At 56.5% G+C, this 19,184-nt stretch overlaps 6 protein-coding genes across 6 annotated transcripts; all 6 read left to right on the top strand.

Moving 5' to 3' along the window:
* Positions 1-1,331: 1,331 nt before the first annotated feature.
* Positions 1,332-2,786, top strand: LPMP_356330 (hypothetical protein; the record flags this gene model as incomplete). Its single annotated transcript, XM_010705260.1, has 1 exon — positions 1,332-2,786. One exon carries the CDS (start codon positions 1,332-1,334, stop codon positions 2,784-2,786), a length of 1,455 nt encoding a protein of 484 aa, XP_010703562.1.
* Positions 2,787-4,965: 2,179 nt separating this feature from the next.
* LPMP_356320 (hypothetical protein) lies at positions 4,966-5,952 on the top strand (the record flags this gene model as incomplete). The annotated part of the gene is made up of 1 exon (XM_010705259.1): positions 4,966-5,952. The coding sequence occupies one exon, from the start codon at positions 4,966-4,968 to the stop codon at positions 5,950-5,952; it is 987 nt and encodes a 328-aa protein (XP_010703561.1).
* A 1,159-nt stretch (positions 5,953-7,111) lies between these two features.
* LPMP_356310 (hypothetical protein) lies at positions 7,112-8,206 on the top strand (the record flags this gene model as incomplete). Its single annotated transcript, XM_010705258.1, has 1 exon — positions 7,112-8,206. The coding sequence occupies one exon, from the start codon at positions 7,112-7,114 to the stop codon at positions 8,204-8,206; it is 1,095 nt and encodes a 364-aa protein (XP_010703560.1).
* Positions 8,207-11,997: 3,791 nt separating this feature from the next.
* Positions 11,998-14,352, top strand: LPMP_356300 (hypothetical protein; the record flags this gene model as incomplete). The annotated part of the gene is made up of 1 exon (XM_010705257.1): positions 11,998-14,352. One exon carries the CDS (start codon positions 11,998-12,000, stop codon positions 14,350-14,352), a length of 2,355 nt encoding a protein of 784 aa, XP_010703559.1.
* A 714-nt stretch (positions 14,353-15,066) lies between these two features.
* On the top strand, positions 15,067-17,088 carry LPMP_356290 (hypothetical protein; the record flags this gene model as incomplete). The annotated part of the gene is made up of 1 exon (XM_010705256.1): positions 15,067-17,088. One exon carries the CDS (start codon positions 15,067-15,069, stop codon positions 17,086-17,088), a length of 2,022 nt encoding a protein of 673 aa, XP_010703558.1.
* Positions 17,089-17,655: 567 nt separating this feature from the next.
* LPMP_356280 (tRNA 2-thiocytidine synthase, putative) lies at positions 17,656-18,624 on the top strand (the record flags this gene model as incomplete). Its single annotated transcript, XM_010705255.1, has 1 exon — positions 17,656-18,624. One exon carries the CDS (start codon positions 17,656-17,658, stop codon positions 18,622-18,624), a length of 969 nt encoding a protein of 322 aa, XP_010703557.1.
* Between the last annotated feature and the right edge of the window lie 560 nt (positions 18,625-19,184).

The following is a 19,184-nucleotide window of genomic DNA, read 5'->3' as shown; positions in this document are numbered from 1 at the left end:
GCGGAAGCAACCGCTATGTATCAGCCACGGTTGGGAGGGGGCGGAGGGAGAGGGAGGCGAGGAGTGGGTTGTATTTTGGCACACACTCGTACCCACGTCTGCGTAGACGAGTGGTGAGGTAAGCGGAAAAGGAGCTGTCGTTACGGCCACTTTCGACCCGCGGGGTGTGTGTTTCTTTGCGTGCGCATGTGCGGTGATGACGGAGTCCGATTTCGCCTCTTTGTGCTTAACATCCCGTGTCCCCAATGAACACACAACCCAGCGTGAAGGAAAAGTAGAAAAAAGTGATTACGACAGCTGTAACGGGGAGAGGTCGTTGTAGGGGTCAGCTGTGCCTTCGTGCCTACAGCTGTCTGCACTGTGGGTTCCTTCTCAGTGTTGCGGTTCACAGTGTGGTGGTGGTGCACTGCTCAGGGCACCGGATGTCACGGTGAGGTGCAAGCGCACCCTCGTCGTGCACGAGAGGTGTGTCTGGAGATAATGCTGCCATATGTGAAAGGGGGAAAGCGAGCCGAAGCGAGCGCGCACATTTATTTGTGGAGCAGGCCTACAACCCCCCCTCCCCCCTTCCTCCCCCTAATAGAGGGCACTGACCCACGTCTTTTGTATGCACCAGAAGGCGACCGTTGGAAGTCAAAGTTTGCATAATAACCAAACGCGCGACAGTGGTTAAAAAAAAAAAGAGGGGGACACGTCCACGTCTGCGTGCGTGTGTGGGAGAGGAAGCAGCGGCCCTTAGCGTGATGTGCTGCTTAGTCTTGATGCCAGAGGAACAGCAACAAAGAGACTTCCTATTTTCCTCGTCCGTTGTTCAGCTGATGTTTCCTCGCTTGTACCTTTGCCCCCCTCCCTCCCCCCTTCCTCCCTCTTCGTCTTTTTCTGCTTCCTTCTTCTTCCTACGCTGTTACTCACAACACGCACACACACACACGCACACTCCGCCCCCTTTTCCTGCTTGCCGCCGCCGCCGTCCCCCCGCCTTTTTTTATTGTATCTTTATCTTGTGCAGTGCTCATCTCTTCTGGTTTACTTCCCCCCTCCCTCCCTCCCTCCCCCCGTCTGGTTAGCAAAGGAATGATACCTCACTCTTTTTTGCGAATCTGCATTTTTCTGCTTGGTGGTTTCCTCTGCACTGTGCGTCGTTCTCAGTTCGTATATAGACATCCTGAAGAGTTCGTGGCTGCGTATGCCCGGCACACGGTTCGCTTTACATTGCCTCTGTCGAGCACCCAATAACGGCTCTGCTCTTCCTCAGCACGGACAGTCGTTGCTGTGATATCAGCGCTTCTTCTTTTCTTTTGCTCCTTTTTGCCAACCACCATTCATCAGAAATGACACAGTCGTTCAATAGCGTGTCGGAATTCCCCTATGCGGAGGCGGCCACCGGGTCAGCCAAGCGTACCTCGCTTATTCAACAAGGTGCGCTTCCACCGTGGACCACATCAACCGTCGAGTCGACAACGGTCTGTACGAAGGACAAAGTATTTGCAATTGGCGGATTCGATGTATACAAGCAGCGCACCGTGTCGCACGCACGTATGTGGGATTCTGGAACGCGTGTCTGGACGCGAATGCCCGATGCCCCATTCCGCGTCGCCCATGCCAGCGCCGCTGCTGTGCCTGGTGAAGGGTCCGTCGTGTTGTTCGGTGGGTGGGAAGACGAGAAGTGCAGCGCGGAGCTGTGGTATCTCCACCCTCGGCGCCCCGGTAGCACCGCTGTTGGGGTGGGCGAGGTCTCCCCGCCGGGCCGCGGGGAGGCGGCGGGGGGGGACCCCACCCCCGCCCAGGCGAGTGCACGCGGGCGCCCGTCGAAAGGGGATGGCGAGGCCGCGCTTCAGTGGGACCGACTGGAGGCTGACACTCGAGTGTCTTCGCGACCGGTGGGGCGACATGGACATGCGCTTGCTTCTGGCGTTTCTTCACCTAAGGCACGTTGGCAAACTAGCCCGCCATCGCCTCCGGCTGCTGAGTCGCTGCAGCTCTCCGATGAGTCGTTGACACCGGGGGCGGCGACTGTGCTCTCTGGTGTGCCAACGGTGACTGGTGTAGAGCCGGTTTTATATCTCTTTGGAGGAAGTGACACCGCCTCGCTGCTGAATGACGTGTGGCGACTCTGGCTTGCACCGTCTATTCAGCGACGTGTGGCGTACTGGGAGCGGCTGGAGGTGGCTCGGGGAGTCAGCCCATGCCCGCGTGAGGACGCCGTGTTGGCGTTTGACGCGTCTCGGCAGTCGCTCTGGCTGTATGGCGGCCGCACTGCTACTGGAATCCTCGACGATATATGGTACCTTTCCTTGACCGGCGAGTCCTCTTCTAGCGGGCTTACTTGGACGCCTGTCCAGGTTCTGGGTGGACACCCACTCGGACCAACTCGCAGGAATCTCTCTAAATGGTGTATGCCGGCCGCCGCGGCGGTGGAGGACGGAAGCCTCTACGTCCTCTTCAGTGATACTTCAATGTCGGCAAAGCGCCTCTATTCGAATGGCGGTGTGCCGCTCTACCGCTTCTGTCTGACAACACATCAGTGGCTTTCCTTCTCCTTCTCCGAGGAGGAAGCTGCCTCGAGCCGGTCCTCAAACTCCCAGCAGGCGTTGCTTACCCTTGCGCAGCACGCAAATTCATTTCGTTTTGTCGCATCGTGCGCGTGCAATCGCTTTCTCTTCTGGCTGAAGGAGTCCGCAGACGACGAAGCGATCAACTCGCACAGTACGCCGACGGTCGTGCATGTGGAACTCAACGTACCTGCCACGAAGACCACAAAGCGGCGCACTGATCGCACTCGATAGTTCTGCAGAAGACAGCTGCTGTTGCAATAGTATACTTAGCGGGTCTATCACCCGCCCCCGTCGTCGTCGTGCTGTGTTTGCGTTTACACCCGTTCCCTACGCGTGTTAACACCATACCAGGCAGCTTGCGTTTGTTGTTTGTCTCGTGGCCCTCTCACTTTTCCCTGCCCCACTCCTCCAAACCGCACCTTCTACGACATCTTGCCTCTTCGTTTCCCTCTCCTCGATTACACACCACAGTCGTCCGTCCCCTCTTTCCTTGATCTCTTTCCCCTTCTTCTTTTATCGCTTTCTTTGGCACCCCCCCACCCACATCCTCTGCTGTTTGAAAGACACATCCACACTTACCGATTTTAATTCAACATTGTCGCTCTCACTTACCCTTCCCCTTCCCACTACTTCTCCGTCTTACCTCTTTTTCTCTCTGGGCCTCTTAAAGACTCCCCACCCCTTTACTTTTGCTGCTCTCTCTCTTGTTGCGCAGACCCGCACAATGACAAAATGACGGAGGAGGAGATGCATGTGTGTTGCGTGCTGTGTATTCCCTCACCTTTTCACCTTTTACTTGTATCTGTGGCCATCCCGCAAAACAGTAAGTGAAGAAGAAACAAAGCGGAGGATGCATTGGAACTTAAATCTTGTGAAGAAGAGAGGCTGCGGCTGGTCCCGCAGGAGTAATGGCCGAATGATGAATCGACGTCGAGTTACGTATACTCTTTTTTGTGTATGGGGTCGCCTCTCTAGGGTTTACTCTTTCGCTCTCTGTCGGTACCGCTGTAGTGCTGTCGTTTTTCTGCTTTGCCTCGTGCTGCTTGCCTTCAAATGCCTTTTCACTTCTGTCCTCACCGCTCCTCCGCTTCCCCCCCCTCCTACACGTGATTTTGCCTCCGTGTCAAGACTCAGCGGATCATTTGCTCGCTTTTTGGGGGACGGAGAGCGTGTGGCGCGGGCTGCGTACGTGTTGGCATGCATTTTCCGTCACGCTTTTTCCTCCTACTCTTTCCTCGCTGTCCATGACACGCGCTGCCGCACTTCTTCTTCGAGCGACTTCCCAGTTGGCTGCTTTTCTGCTCCAGGGTGCCGAAACAACACCAAGCAAAGTGCACTGTGAGGGAGAGGACACATACAGAAAAGAGAGAGGGAGAGAGGGAGGCGTGCGCTGAAGAGGTGCGAGTAAGTCGTAGCCACTTCCCTCACTGCGCTGTTTGCCCCCGAGCTGTTTTTTTTTGTTTGTATCTTTTTGCGTGGAACCTATGCCTCTGCTTTGTTGGACACTGTCTCTGTCAAGGTAGGGCACAGCACGCATGGCGCATACGTCTGCTCCTGAGTGCATGCGCGTGATGGCAGTGCCAACAGCGAGGGGGCATCAACTGGGTATTTTTTTTGTTTCACAGGGGAATGCTCGAAAACAGCGCGTAATAGTGCGATAAAAATCACAGCGGATACATGCGCCGGTACACGGGCCTGTGCTTCCCTTATTGTACCTTTGCATTCCACGCAGGGGAGAGCGTCACCTACATGTGGGGCTCACTGTCAGGGGTAAATACCGTCCTCTCTCGTTTTGAGGGCACCACACCGCCACGGAGTGACAAGATCTGAGGTCTTGCTGGAAGCAGCGGGTCCTCTGCTCCACTTACGTCTCTATCCGAGTTTCCCTTTTTTTTTTTACGTGCGAGCGCGACGTGTGCGCCCATCTGCACGCTCATGTACGCGCGCCCGCGCCAAGCCTATGCCCGTGGTTCCTCTGATCCTTCGTAACCCCTCTCTTCTTCTTCCTCCTCTAGTTTCTGTGTCTGCCTGTTGACGCTGTGTCTCACTTGTGAGCTTCTCCAGCGCTTCGTGTACCCCACCCCCTGCTACAGAAAGGAAAAGCATTGGAGCGCCGTTCTTTGTTTCTCCGCTCTTCGACTCTTACGTAAAGCATCAGCCACAGACATACAGCCGCAGCTTGACCAGCATGAGTGAGGTTCCACGAAAGCGCTTGGCGGAAAGTCAGCTGACCAAAAAAGACGACGGAGAAGGTTGCGCCGACGACGAATTTGTGATGACCCCGCAGGTTGCCGATGAGTCGGAGATGGCTAACCGTCGTGTCGTGCGAGTGTGCCGCCGTGATGGGGCGAATTCGTTGGGCAGTGGATGTGCGAAAGGCCCTTCCTTATTCAAAGATGTTGCCCTCGCGATGGATAAGGAGAAGCCACTCTTCAAAGTGCCGTTTGTCGCCGGTAAGGTGAGTAAAAGTACGGTGACTTCCTTTTCGTTTGCTGCGCCGGAGTCCTCCGCGAGTCAGCCGTCGCCGTCTTTTGGATTTCCCACCTCCACTACGCCGAGTGAATCGAACCTAGGCGGCAGCACCACGTGCCCTGAAGTTACGGGATCATCAACGAAGCCGGCAATTCCCTTCTCTTTTGGCGGATCACAAGCGAACAACAGCAGCGCACCTACAGGAATGGCTAGCAGTTTCTCTTTTCACACTTCAACTGCTCCTTCAAGTGCTATGAAGAAACCGGTGAGTGACTTTAGCGTAGGGTTTCTCCCCGCCAAGTCCTCGACCACCACCACGACAGAGGAGGCCCCAGCGAAGGAGCCAACGGCGGTGACGGAGACGGCTCAGCCGAAGGCCCCCATCTTCGGTGCCGGTTCGTTTAACTTTGGCTCCGCGGTGAACAGCTTCGTAGAGGCCCGCAAGAAGATGCAGGAGGAGAACAAAGACCAAAATCTAGGGGCTGATGACGACGACGACGCACCCAAGGACGGCGCTGACGGCACCGGCTTTGGGAGCGAAATCGTGGAGCAGTCGGCGCGTGAAGTTTTGGCCACAGCGCCGTCAAAGCTCTTCTTGTTCGAGAAGGGAAAGGGTGACACGCCGGGCCGCTGGGTGGAACACGGGAGCGGGGAGGCGAAGCTTGTGGCAGAGGAGAAGACAGAGTCTAGGGTTCATGTTCACCGACTCCTGGTGCGCGGCGGCTACTCCCTCAACGCGACCGTCGGCAAGAACCTCTTTACGCTCTCCAAGGCAGAGGCAAGGCACCTCATTGTAGCTGTCGCCACCAGCGAGGGCCCGCACACGTACCTGCTCAAGTTCACCGGACCCAACGCTGAGGCGAATACAACGAAGTTCTCCGAAGCAATCAAGAAGATTATACAGGAGGAGACGGAGGCCGCTTGAGATGCCGTGCTTGGTGCTGAGTCCCGTGGCTACGTGTATCGTTGCGGGCGTCAGTTCGGTCGTAAAAGTGATGCTAAGTTGCCTGTGTGCTGAAGCGTATGCGTGCGCGTATACTTGTGTCGAACAAAGGAAGTCCCTTTTGTCTTCTCTCCATCGAGGCCAACACAGCACTGAGTGCTTTAGACATCCCGTTGCTGTGGCACACGAGCCAAAGTGCAAGGCGCATCACTAAAGTCAACGAGTTACTCCCGTGTGGTCCTTGCCAGAATAGTAGTAAACATCGAAAGAAAAGGAAAAAAAAAACACATAAATTCATCACCAAAGATGGGGCGCTCATTCATGACTTGGGGAATGTGTAAGTTATCCATTTCCCTGTTCCGCGCCCCGGCTTTTGCACGTCGGACTAGCCCAACAGCTGTGTATTCTCTCCCCCTTTATTTCCTTCACTCTCTCTCTCGTGAACGCCTGTGTTCAGGCTGCCGACCTCTACCACCCTGCCTCTTCTTCCGCCCCTCTCTCGCGGCGCAACTGCTGCTTGACTCCGACTCACCGCTGATCTTTCACTTTCGTCCTTTTCGTCTCCCTTCGGGACGTGCACTCGGCCTCTGTGATAAAAATTGTCGAAAGAACGGAAGGACTTGTGGTTGAGCGCTGATGCCGGTCGTGCATCTACGTAAAGCAAGGAGGCCGCAGGCACGGAAGTCTTTCCCAGTTACTTCTTCTCGCTTTCATACCTCTCTTGTGCTGACGGAGTACCGAGGCAGAAGCTACTGCCCACCTGTTGAGTGACTGAAGCGCATTTTTGTTTAACTGCCTTGTCTCTCTCTCTCTTTCGTTTCTTCTTGCACCTTTTGCTTCGCTTTCCTTTGTTCTTTACGTGTGTGTGCTTCGTCGCCGGACGCACTTCATTTGCTCATCATCTGCTGCCCGCTGTTCTCTTAGCGTTGCCCACTCCGTAGAGTGGACGTACCGAAGCGTTTTTTTATTTTTGAGGGGCCTCGCTTTTCTCTTTCTGCTCGTTGCCGTTGACTCTGCAGCAGATATATTGAGGAGGAGCACTGGGCTGTGCGCCTTGGCGTCGAAGTGCCGCGGGAAAGTCACTACCTACGTAGAAAAAAAAGGGTGCGGCTTCTTGAGGCGCACTCACGGCTGTGAGTCGATGTCTGCTGCCTCCGCCTCCTGTGCCACCCGGCCTGACTTGGCGGAGCCAGCTAGTTTATTGGAGTCCTTGCAGATTCTTCGGTCCGAAAACCCGCAGTATATGGCTATTACACACCCTTCCCCAGAGCAAGTTGATGACTTGAACTCGGTCATCCAGTGCTTGCGACTGCAGTTGGATGGCGGAGTGGATGGAGCCACGGGTGACGAGACAGCGTACGAACTCGCTGTCGCGCTTCTGTGGCACTCCGATAAGTCACTCATCGAGGAAGGTGTGCTGCTGATGGAGTACTTGCTTAAGGAGCGTTGGAACCACTACTGGTCCACTGTCATCCGCAGGCCACCCGACACCGATGTGGACGACGACGAACATGGCAAGGCCTTGTGCAGTGATCTGGTGGAGAGCGCCCCAGAAGAGGATGGCCTCGACGACGGCAGGCCTCACGATAACGAGTGGCTGGGAATCTCTGGCAGCCCTTCTGACGGGAAAAGTGCGAGCAGCAGTAGTGCAGCAGCTGCTGCAGATCCCTGTTCTACTCATTGCACGAACAACGAAATGGTCGAGAGCGCCGAAAACACAGGGCCGTCAGTGATCTTGCGTGGCTCTGCTGTCCAATTCGCCACAGCCCCGCCGCCGCCAGAGGTTGGATACGGATCGGCACCGCCATCGCTGATGCGTGACCGTGCACAGCCTTCGGCGTGCAGGTGGGGTGCATCCGGCATGACAGTCGCCTCATCCTGCTCCTCTGCTACTACGGCGGCAATGACCAGCACACAGTGCTTACCGAAGGCGTTGGGTGTGTCCTGCACAAGTCCGAGCACGGCAGGCTCAAGCACTCACAGACACTCTTCTAATTGTGAAGATGCGCACCCACATTACGAGCGCCTGGCCAGCTGCTACTACCACCTCGCTGTCGGCTACACAAAGCTGCGCAAGAATGAAAAGGCTCTCTTCTACGTCAACAACGTGCTTCGGCTCATCCCCTGTAGTGAAGAGGGACAACTTTTGCGGCGTCTCTTGTGTGCGCGCTTGTACGTGCAACATGTTTTTATTTTTACTGTTCCACTGCTTGCTGTGGGATTCCTCTTTTTGTAGACGGGACGATGGTGACTCGGTGGCTGCGTGGGTTATGTCGAGGACGACGAGCGAGGACTGCTGCGCATTGACACTGCAGTGGAGAGATTCGTCGAGATGCATGAGAATGTGCGACAGGGGATGACCCTGGGGAGGGGTCCCAGGACTTTTATTTTTGTGTGTGTGTGTGTTTGGGGGGTGGGGGGGAGGCGCTCTTGTGTATCGTTTGCTGGTGCTCCTCTTGTTACTTCCTCCTTTTCCTTTGCTGAAGTCGCTTTCTGTTTATCACATTATCGCCTGTCGCCTGCTTCTTAGCTATGATGTTGCAGAGCGTCGCGCTTCGTGTGTGTGTGTTAGTGCTTCTTTTCTCTTGTTTGCTTGCCTTGAGGAACCTCCTCATACCGTATCAGCCTTTGTGTCCTCGTCGAGCCGCAACTCGCCATCAGCTGACACGGTAGCAGCAGCAGCAGCAGCGTCTATACTCCTTGTGGAACTTCCTCCCCTCGCACCATTTCAGTGCGTTGTCTGCGTGGCTTTGCGCTAAGCGTTGCCTGCTGCATCAGATGAACTCCTTTTCTTTCCCCCTCTTTGATTCACGGGAAAACAGGAGAGGGATCCGTTGGTGTGCGTTGAGGTGCCCGCCTCTGTACGCACGCGTTGTGTGGAGGCCGCGTAGCACAACGTCGCCTGTGCATTGGCCCTCCACACCATCTTCTCTCTGCCGTTGTGGACAGACGTGCGCACACTCATCGCCTTCTCTCTTGTGCCCATTCTCACTCCGTCTATTACCTCCCCCCTTCCTTCCCAACACTGGCCTCTCTCAGCCATTGAGAGAGACACTCGCAAACGAAGAGGGAGAGGGTCAATAGAGAAAGCCCCCCAGCACGCCTACTAACACAGGCGTTCGACCTTATTGGTACACCCTCGCTGCTACCCTCTTCCCCTTCGCATTGGTGCCGCTTTTACAACTTGTAAGCGATTCGCTTTGCCGAGCCAGGCTGCTGAAAAGCAAAAAAAAAAACACAGAAACCTAAAAGAAGTGCAGGTACACGGTAGGATTCTTTAGTAGCGGAGACGATGCTGCGAACATCCACAGCTCTGCTGCGTCTCACTGGTGTCTTCTTCGCCTTCAACAGTCGCTCTCCTCTAGGTCCTGGCGCACTCTACTTCGGCGCCTGCTCAACGAGAACCACGGCACTTCAGTGTTTTTCTGCTCCACTGGCGTCGTGCGCACGGCAAAAGGGTACTGGAGCGGTGTCGAGCCGGTGGCGCGCATCGAAGATCGCGCACTCGTGGCGGCAAAGGCGGGCTTCGTCCTCCTCTGCCGCGCCGCAGCGCCAGAAGGCATCGAAGCGTAGAGTGGCCTCAAAAACGAGAGGGCAGTCGAGAGCCGCTGGAACGACGACTCGCCAGAGGACTCGTGGACGGCCGCAGCAGAAGCGTCTCAGCCCCCATCAGCGACAAGCAAAGAAATACAACAAACGTGTCGAAGCAATTGCACGTCTATGGAAGGAGCAACAGCAACAGCAGCAGCAGCACCCACAACAGCAAGGCGCTAGCAAGAGGTCAGAGAAACCCCTCATCTCACGGCACAGCTAGCTGACTGCGCCTACTGGCCACTCGCAACTTTCTCTCCCCTTGTTATCATATTTCTGTCCGTGTGAGTGTGTGTGTTGCACTCCCGACTCTGTTTCTTTCACTTCGCGCATGACGCCACCCCTGGGCGCGTGTTTCCGCTCAATCTAGACTGTTCCCATGCTCTGCGACTGCCTATGAGGTGCAGAGGCCCGGAGGGTTCTCCTGTGTACTCCTTTTTTGTTGTTATTTTCCTCGTTGCCGGTGTGCATGTGTGCTTGGGCCCTGTCGCTCGCTGAGGCGCGTGTTTAGATCGCTGCGTCAGTTTTTGTGTTTCCCCTCTGTTACGTCTCATCACTTTGGCTCAGCTTTGTTCTGTGATGAGTGCCATCGGTGTACCTTCTTCTCTGAATCGGTCCTTGTATAGTGCTGTCCTAACAGCTTGGTCACCGCTCGGTGCACCTCCCCTCCTTTACGACATTGTTGCCCCCCACCCCCCTCTCTTCCCTCAGCTGCTCCTCGCGTTGCTTGTGTGAAGCAAGCACGAGAGGTGGCAGTAGGTGCGCACAGTGGGAAGAGGGAGAACAGAAGGCATGTGAAGCACATCGGCGCCTCGAGCAGTGGCACTGTCCCGCAAAGCTTTTCACTTCTTCTCTTTTCGTATTACGTGCCTCCCATGAGCATCATTCACATCGGGAAGCTACGCTTGTTGTATCTTTTTCTTCTCATCTGCCTGCTCTTTTCCGCTCTTCTCTTGACAGAGTCGCAGTCTTCGCACCCCAAGTCAACAACGGAGCAAAAGGGGAGGGAGGCGAAACGGGCACAGGCACACCAACACACGGCTTCTTGGCCCTACCCCTGCTCTGGAAACGCAGGTGATGATACCAGTCATGACGGCCGCACATGCATCACACTCAATCACTACCACCCTTTGTGTGCGCTGGTGCGCACTTCTAGCAAAACGCTGTTATCCTTCTCTTTTTTTTTCATTGAGGAGGAAGGCGTTGTCGCTGCAACTCACACGCACACCGAAACTAACGAAGACATCCTTTGCTTTCTCTTCCTCTGCGGTCGCCTCAGTGGCCATGACTGTGCTAACACCACCTCCCTCCCCCCATGTCCGCTCCCCCATCAACATGTGGCTTTCACCACACCGTTTACCTCCATTCTCCATTCTCCACTCTCCAACCCGCGTATTCTTCTGTGCACACATTTTTGATGACATGCTGTTCCCCCATTTCTTGCTCCTCGACACCATCATGCGATGCACTCCCTGCGCAACACTCAAGTGCTGCCCTCAACGAAGTACACAACTGAATAGCAACGTCACCTGACTGTCGTTCTCTTTCTCTCCACTTCTTTTCATTGCTCATCTCGACCCCATTCCCAATCACCACCACTCACTTCTTGTTGTTGGAGGCAAGAGCGAAAAGAGGCGAGTGCTGCTGTCCTGCGTGGCGAAGGTGTTCTGTACCTTTGCGGCTTTCTCCTTGTCGATTTCCAATCTGACCTTCGCTTTGGGTGTAGCTCGCTTAGTAACATCTTCCCCCCCCCTTCTCTCCCTCTTGCACTTCCTGCGTAGCACCTGTGGATGTGTATACAGAGGGGCGACATTTCACCTTCTTGTTGCGGTTCACCTTCCAGCCTCTGTTGGCTCTCCTCCCTCCATCAATACACCTCCTGCGGCCACAAAACCTTCCCCCCTCCCCCCTACTTACCTGTTCTCCTCTGCTACGCCGCTGCTGCTGCTGCTGCTGCTTGAGCAGTCTCTGTTCGTTTTTATTGTTGTTCTGCCCTCACACCCCCTCTTCAACTTCCCCCACACTCTGCGCTGGCGGTAACAATTCTCTGCTCTCCTACACGGCTTTGTACCAGCGTCTCCCCTGGACTCTCTCCGCCCCTGAGGCTGATTCTCGCCTTCTTTCTCATCCCATAGACAGTAAGGGAGTAGGGTTGTATCTGTATGGATGACAGAGCCGCGAGTGCCACATGACCAGACCGCCGAAGCACCGAGAGCCAGCCTCTGGCGGTCCACCACGCCCTTCGATGGGCGGCGCACAAACAACATGGTAGGAGGTACAGGTGGAAGGATCGGCGCCGGCGCTGCAGGGCAACCACCGGCGTCGATCTCGCGAGGAGCGTTGCAGGGCACCTCCGTGGAACGCAGCCTATCATCATCACTGGCCCTCAGCAGTGACACTGCTTCGGTATCACTAGGTGGACCCTTAATCGAGACCATGACTCCCGCGGAGATGTCGGCGCCGTCGCCGCTCTGGTGCAGCGCATCTGCCTCGTCCTACGCGCAGGGTCACGATGAGGTGCCAAGCCTCACCACCGTGTCGTCGGAGTGGCGGACCTCCTTAGACTTTGCACAACAGCTGGACACCGTGGCAGAGAAGGAGCTGCATGCGCTGTGGTCGAAGCTGTGGGCCGCAACTCACAGCGAAGCCGCGCTGCAGACTGCTCTGGGGAGTAGACGAACACAGTGGAACCCGTATCGCCCCGCTCGTGGGGGGCCAGAGGTGAAGGCGGAGATATTGAGCAGCGAAGTGGTTGAGTTCCAGACTATGGTGCCGACAGACAGCCTGTATCTCCACGGCGTCGCCGTGCAACCATCAGCCTCGTTGCCTGCAGGCTCCGCGTCCCGGCCAGACTCAAGCTTCGGGGTCAGCAGCTCAGTGCTATCCCCAGGCTCGCCACGCGGCACTAGAGGGCACCGGAAGGTGATGACAAGCAACGGAGATGCAGCGGAGGAGAAGCTGGTGATGGACGGACCTTCTGCTGTGCCCTTCCGGCTACAGTCTATGTCCACCACCTTGCCCACTCGCGACTTGCCCGAGACGGCACTGCACGACTCTTCTTGGTGGGCGGTGCGCCCGGCAGAGAGTGAGGCGGCGCTGTTTTATTACGTGTGGGAGGCCGTCGTCGTACCGTACTACGCATCCCTGCCTACCGCCTTCTTTTACGCTGTGCGGTACGGCGAAAGTGCAGCGACGCAGCCCAGCGACTCCTGGATGTCCCTCGTGCCGCGGCATGAGGAGCGGGACGATAAGGAGGTGAGCGGCATCGTCACCGCTTTTGGAACCATGCGCGAAGGGGACCAGACGTGGAGCTACGAGACCCGCTTGCGCTCATCGTCTCCATCGCTAGCGAGCGTGTCGCTGATGCAGAAGCGCGATGCTTCCAACGCTGGTGAGGCACGGGCTTCACTCGTGGCGACAAGACGCGCGCAGCGCCGGGAAAGCGGTGGTGTTTCTCACGTCATGGCATCGTGTGGGGTTGACATCGTCTCAGACGACTCCCTCGAGGCGGAAGTTCTGGAGGAGTGCAAGGGCAGCAGCCCTCTATCGCGCCAACACAGCGCATTGTTGGAGGGGAAAGGAAGCAGCGATAACAACGCTGGAACACCCACCCCGGAAGGAATCCTACCCGAGCGCAACTCTCGACATAGCCAGCGTCCTTCCACAGCCTGCGTGCATGGTTTCACCACTACACCGATGGAAGTGGAGATAATTGCCGATAAGCTGCCACCAGGATTGACCGATGCGTCGGCTTCGAGGACGCAGCAGCGCGCAGCAACTGCCTGCTCTAAGAGTGTGTCGATTGCTGCCACGTTGTCTGCGCCTCGCAGTGGCGGTGCGGTCGCCTCTGCTTCTATGGAAGACGTACTCCCACTCCCTGGAAAAGCATCAGGCCGGAAGGCGGAACCGCTTTTCCACATCACTGCAAAGTTGTCAGAGAACGCGCCAATGACTACGTTGCTGTCGCCGTCACGCGCGGCGGCGGGCCAAGGACTTCCTCGAGTACAACAGGAAGGCACTGAAGGGGAATGTGCCGCCTTAGCTGTTGTTGTCGTGGCAGCCGAAAACGAACGGAGGCTGCAGCAGCGAGCCCCCCCGCCTTCAGATATTAGCAAGGCGCAAGGTAGCCGCACTACCGCGATTGCCACGCGAAGAAAGGCCTCCTCAGTAACGCGCAGCACGTCACGCACTGCTTCTGCAATGCGCCGATCGAATAGGGATCGGGCGACGATGACGCCAACGACCGGCTCAAACGCGTCTGCTCAGCGTCCGTTGCAGCTGCTCGATCGGCACAGCCGGTGCCCTCTTCGTTCACCGATGCAGCAGCGCATTCCATCGCCAATTTTCAAAGCAACACGAGAGAGTGGGAGAGGTAAGAGCGTGATGACAGAGCTGGCGTCCCCTGAGCTGTGGACTCCGCACCCCCAGCAGGGTGGCATCTTGTCCCCCATGCAGCTGCCTTTCCGCAACAAGCAGCGACGACACGCTGGACGACTGAAGAAAGAGGTGGTGTCGGAGAGGCGCTCTCCGGAAGGGTTCGACCTCTCAGAAAAGATGACATCCAATTCACGGCCGCTGCCCCTGCACGAATTGGCCGTGCATTCAGCATCCGCAAAGAGGCAACGACCGTCAGCGCTGAATTCGCGAGGGGTGACGAACCCCACTGTCTCCCTCGCCATGCGCAACTCGTCGATTGGCGCTCGTCGACCAGGCGAGGTGCCGCAGCGGTTGACGTCTAAGGTGAAGGGCGTCCCAACAGTGGCGCAGCGACCCACCACTGTTCACCGCTAACACGAAGAGGCATAATAATATTCATAGGAATCCCGTGCTTACGTGAGCGTGTGTTGTACCAGGGCTCAATGCCAGGTCCGCGACATGAACAGCTGTGAGGGGAGTGGGGCCCTCCCATGCTTATTTCCATCTCTTTGTCGCTCGCAGGAGTACGGCAGGGAAAAGAAAGAAAAAAAAACCAATCAAGTAGACACGAAGACAGCTGGAGTGCATACGAGATGACTGCTGCCGGCATCTGAGGATGTCCAGCCGTGCGCGTGCGTCTGAAGGTGAGTAACCCCACAGTGCCGTCTCCTACATGCAGCGCGGCACATTGCGTTCTCAGGCTGGGGGAGATGTTTTTCTTGGATGTTGCTGCGTTGTGGTTACACGCGTGCCGTTCTACTTGTCGTGTGCTTTGATGGCTTCCATGGCGCGTTGTTTTCGTTTTGTTTATGCTTTAGTGTGCGCCTTCCGTCGTACTTCCACTGATACCTGTTGCACCCTCCCCCTCTATCCGCATGGATCTCAATGACAACGTTGGTTCCCGCAGCTCATCCCTAGTAGTACCCACGGTCAAAGACATACATAGAGATTGCGGGGCTGGGTGACCGGCGCTTCGCCTTGAACGTGCGGCTCCCCCTTGCCCGACTCGGCTGCAGGAACACGCGACTTACACAGGTACATCTTCATCCACATAGGCATGCGTTAGCAGACAACCGAGCAAGTAGTTCCATGAGTACCCTGACCGTGTGCCCATATTGCAGCATAGAAATGCGGTTTGATGCGATGAAAGAGCATCTTGACCATTGTGGTGAGCGCACCCCTCTCGCCAAGCCTTCGTCAATCTCCCCCTCAAAGTACCCAGTCCCTCCAGCAGCTGAGGAGGTCATTTCTGGGCTGGATTTTTACCACCGGCTGAACAAACTGAGCCGTCTTAGTCGCCCGACGCGCAGCACTAGCGACAGCGGTGGAAATCGCCTCAGCACCTCTTCCGTAATGCATGATGCCGTCGTGGCTCAGCAGTGCATGGGCTCTCCAACGTCTCTCACTATCGATATTACCTCATCCCACTCCCGCAGGTCCGTGTTATCGCGGGAGAACGCCACAGTAGAGTCGCGAAAGCGGTCTTCGCTGTCTTGGGCGGTCAAGTCGAACTTGTCTGGAGGCGCAGCTGTACCACCTGCTCAGCAGCAGTCATCGCCACCATCAATTCAAGTTGACTTGCGAAGCGCCACCCCGGAAGCGGATGTATCGTGGAGGGGCGCAGGGGCAAGCGTGGGTTCAGCGTCAGTCGTACCATCCAATGGGCAGTCCCAGTCAGCAGACCCTCTTTCTGCTTCTTCCGTTGTACCTGCTAGGGCCGTGCCGAGCAACCCGCTCAGCGCAACTGCGAGCAGTCACCGCGGGGCTCTGCACAGGCAATTAAGGGGTACAGCAAGAGAGACACAATCGCTTCATTGTCATCCCACTAACTCTGTCCATTCAGCTCCACCCAGTGCACGCAGAGCTTCTGTGGATGGTGTGTCAGCTGTAGGGGATGACTCGGCACTGCCGAGCACCATCGCTGAACTCAGCAGCGCGCATTCCTCGGCTCCAGCTGCGATAAGTGCAAAGTGCACCTGCGAGACCCCCATAGCCACCTCATTTGCAGCGTCGACTGTTTCGTCCATGACGTCGTCGCAGCGCCCCATGCCGCAGCTGAGCAGCTTCGCAATTCGCCTGCGTGGGAACAAAGGATCCTCCGCTTCACCTCAGAAGACACCTGAGAGGACCTCTCGTGTGCCGTTGAGGAGACTACACGACAGCGACGACATTGGCGACACTCAGCGAGCAAACAACGACACTTACGCAGCATCATTGCTGGGATCTGTACCGGCAGCCATTAGGCAGATGAAAGTGTCGCTATGGCAGGTGCAGCGACTCGTCCGGCAGCAGCAGGGACAGTATTCGGCCTTCCTCCGAGCCCACAGGGACTTGCAGCACCAGCTCACCGCTCAGCAAGGCGCCTGCAACGAAGTCGTGCGGCGCTCAATGGACCAAGCCGCAGCCATGGAGGCTGCGCTTCAGGAGCACACCACGCAGGGACGGCGGGAACAAGCCGCAATGCAAGAGAATATTGCCTCTCTCTGGGCTATTGTGTCGGACATACATCAGCGCCTGCATAGCGACGCCCAATTGCCGGCGAATGCTCTAGCGGCATCGCACCCGAATGAGACTGCCGCCCGCACATCGATCCGTGTACCAGCGCCACCCACACCTTCCCTGCAGAACGGCGTGCTTGAGCGGCAACGAGCAGGCTGTGCTTCCCAACTGGTGTCCACACCCGCGCGATTGAGCAACGGCACTAAAAGGCCGCAAGAGTCGTCCATCCACATCATGGTGCAGCGTCCACCCTCGTGTGAGGAGAGCACCTACTACTCTGATATTGCCTCCTTTATTCAGCCGGATGTTACTGCTACCTCGTCACTGTCCGCGTTGTTGCATCCTCGCAAGGACGCCGTGCGGCTTCCTGCACAAGTGCGTGATTCGGCGTTTGCGAAGGGACTTATTGACCCACCTGCGCCTCGCTTCGCCTGCGCAAGCAGCTTCGCCTCTGGGGCAGCAGCGCCTTTACCGACAGCTGCGCACGTTCCTCCTTATGTGATGGATGTGCAGCAGCAACAGCAGCGGCATCATGAGTCCATGGAGGACCGAGTGTCTGTGATGCTGCACGCGAAGCCTACCGTGGTCTTGCACCACTCTCCCTGGAAGTAGCAGTGACTGAGAGGGGACATTTGTGGTCTTGTGGTCAAGATGCCACGCATTCACACACGCGGGATTGACCCTCCCAGCAGCGTTGGGCTGGCCACTATCACATCAGGTGAAAGCACACATACATATCCGCCACAAAAAAACAACGATTTTTCAGCCTATACGCAAACACATAGCAAGCATACCTCTGGAAGAATGCGAAGGAACAGCAAGGGGATTGGGACCTTGCGTTACTCGACTGGCTATTGTGATAGTCTCAGCGTTATCCCCTCACTTACGTGTTTACTGTGTCGTCTTTCTCCCTCACTTTCTGGATTCTCTACTTACTACTTGTTGTTGTCCTCCTGGAACGGCTAACACGCACCCCTTTACGGGAACTTTGTCTTTCCGCTACGTTGTTGAACACACACACACACACAACTTTAACCGCGCTGAATGTGCCTCATGTCACGACTTGAAGTACCGACCATTGCGTTTCTCTTGAGGGGCGTGCGGGGGTGCTCGCTTGTCTCCACCGACGCTGCATTGGATTCTCTCACAAGTCGTGCAGAGGAGAGGAGTTACGCAGTAATGCCACCTCCCAAAATTCTTTGTACCAAGTGCGGCGTGGAGCGGGCAGCAGTGAAACGGCCGCGCAACGGGCAGCTATTGTGTCGCGAGTGCTTCTTTGCTCTCTTCGAGGCTGAGATTCACGACACCATTCAATCGGAGCGCCTGTTTGTCCGTGGCGACGTGGTCGCTTGCGGAGCAAGTGGCGGCAAGGACAGCACCGTCCTAATTCATCTCCTCGACACGCTCAACAAGCAGCACAGGTACGGCATTCATATTGAGCTCGTTAGTGTCGACGAGGGGATTGTGGGCTACCGTGACGATAGCCTTGAAACGGTAAAGCGCAACTCCGCGTGCTACGGCCTTCCGCTGCACATCTTGTCATACCGCAACATATTTGGCTGGACAATGGACGACATCGTGCGTGTCGTGGGTCTGCGCAACAACTGCACCTTCTGCGGTGTGTTTCGCCGCCAGGCCTTGGAAAAAGGAGCAGCGCTGGTGAAGGCAGACAAGATCGCGACAGGTCACAACGCTGACGACATGGCAGAGACCATTCTTATGAACGTCCTTCGCGCCGATGCGCCGCGGCTGTCGCGCTGCACGAGTGCCGTAGCCTCTGGCGAGGGGATTTTGCCACGAGTAAAGCCACTCAAGTACGCCTACGAGAAGGAGATCGTGCTCTACGCGCACTTCAAGAAGTTGGACTACTTTACCACCGAGTGCACGTACGCTAAAGAGGCCTTTCGAGGCGCTGCCCGCACACTAATGAAGGACTTGGAGGCTCTTCGTCCCCGCTGCATTGCGGACACTGTCTACAGTGGGGAGCACTTGGAAGTGCAGGCGCTGGAAGCCGTGCCGGCAAGCCCGCCCAAGCCATGTGAGAAGTGTAGTTACCTAACGAGTCAGCGTCTCTGTCGAGCGTGTGTGTTGTTGGAGTCGCTGGCGCGCGGCGACCCCTCCGCGGCCCTGAGGCGAACAATGGTTTGAGGTTGAGGTGGTGTGCGAAACACATTTTTGTGTCCCCCATGCAGACGTATGTATTAGTGTCTTCGCAACAACGGCGGCTTTTCTTTTGTGTCCAGCCGCCCAGACTTCTGCTACGACTGTTCCCTCCACTCATTTTGACTAATAACTCACGGATGGACAGGGCAACCACAACCTCAGAAGAAAACTGGTGAGCGTCGCGTACGTAACTGGAAGGCCCCCCACGGGATGCGGTGGTGCCGTGGGTACGCACTGCTCCTGCGGACGACGTGATTTCTTGTTGTGGTGGTTCGGTCGCCGCTTGAGCTTGACTCATCGTTCACTCCCTTCCCTCATGGCCTTTCACAGAGCTCGCCATCCCATAGCCTATCAGTATGCGACACAGTTGTTGCAGCTGCTGCCCTGCACCGCTGCCTGATTTGTGGAGGTTGTTTCCACCTCTCTTGCCTGCTGCTCGCTTCCCTGGATTCCCTTCGTTCACGATACACCAGTTTGGCCTTCCAGCGCGCTCTTCCTTTCATCGTACCCCCTCTGCTCTGCTTGCCTCCCTCTTCGCTTTGTTT

The sequence above is a fragment of the Leishmania panamensis genome (assembly GCF_000755165.1).
Source record: "Leishmania panamensis strain MHOM/PA/94/PSC-1 chromosome 35 sequence".
Taxonomy (NCBI): domain Eukaryota; phylum Euglenozoa; class Kinetoplastea; order Trypanosomatida; family Trypanosomatidae; genus Leishmania; species Leishmania panamensis.
This window is presented reverse-complemented; position numbering and strand designations above follow the sequence as displayed.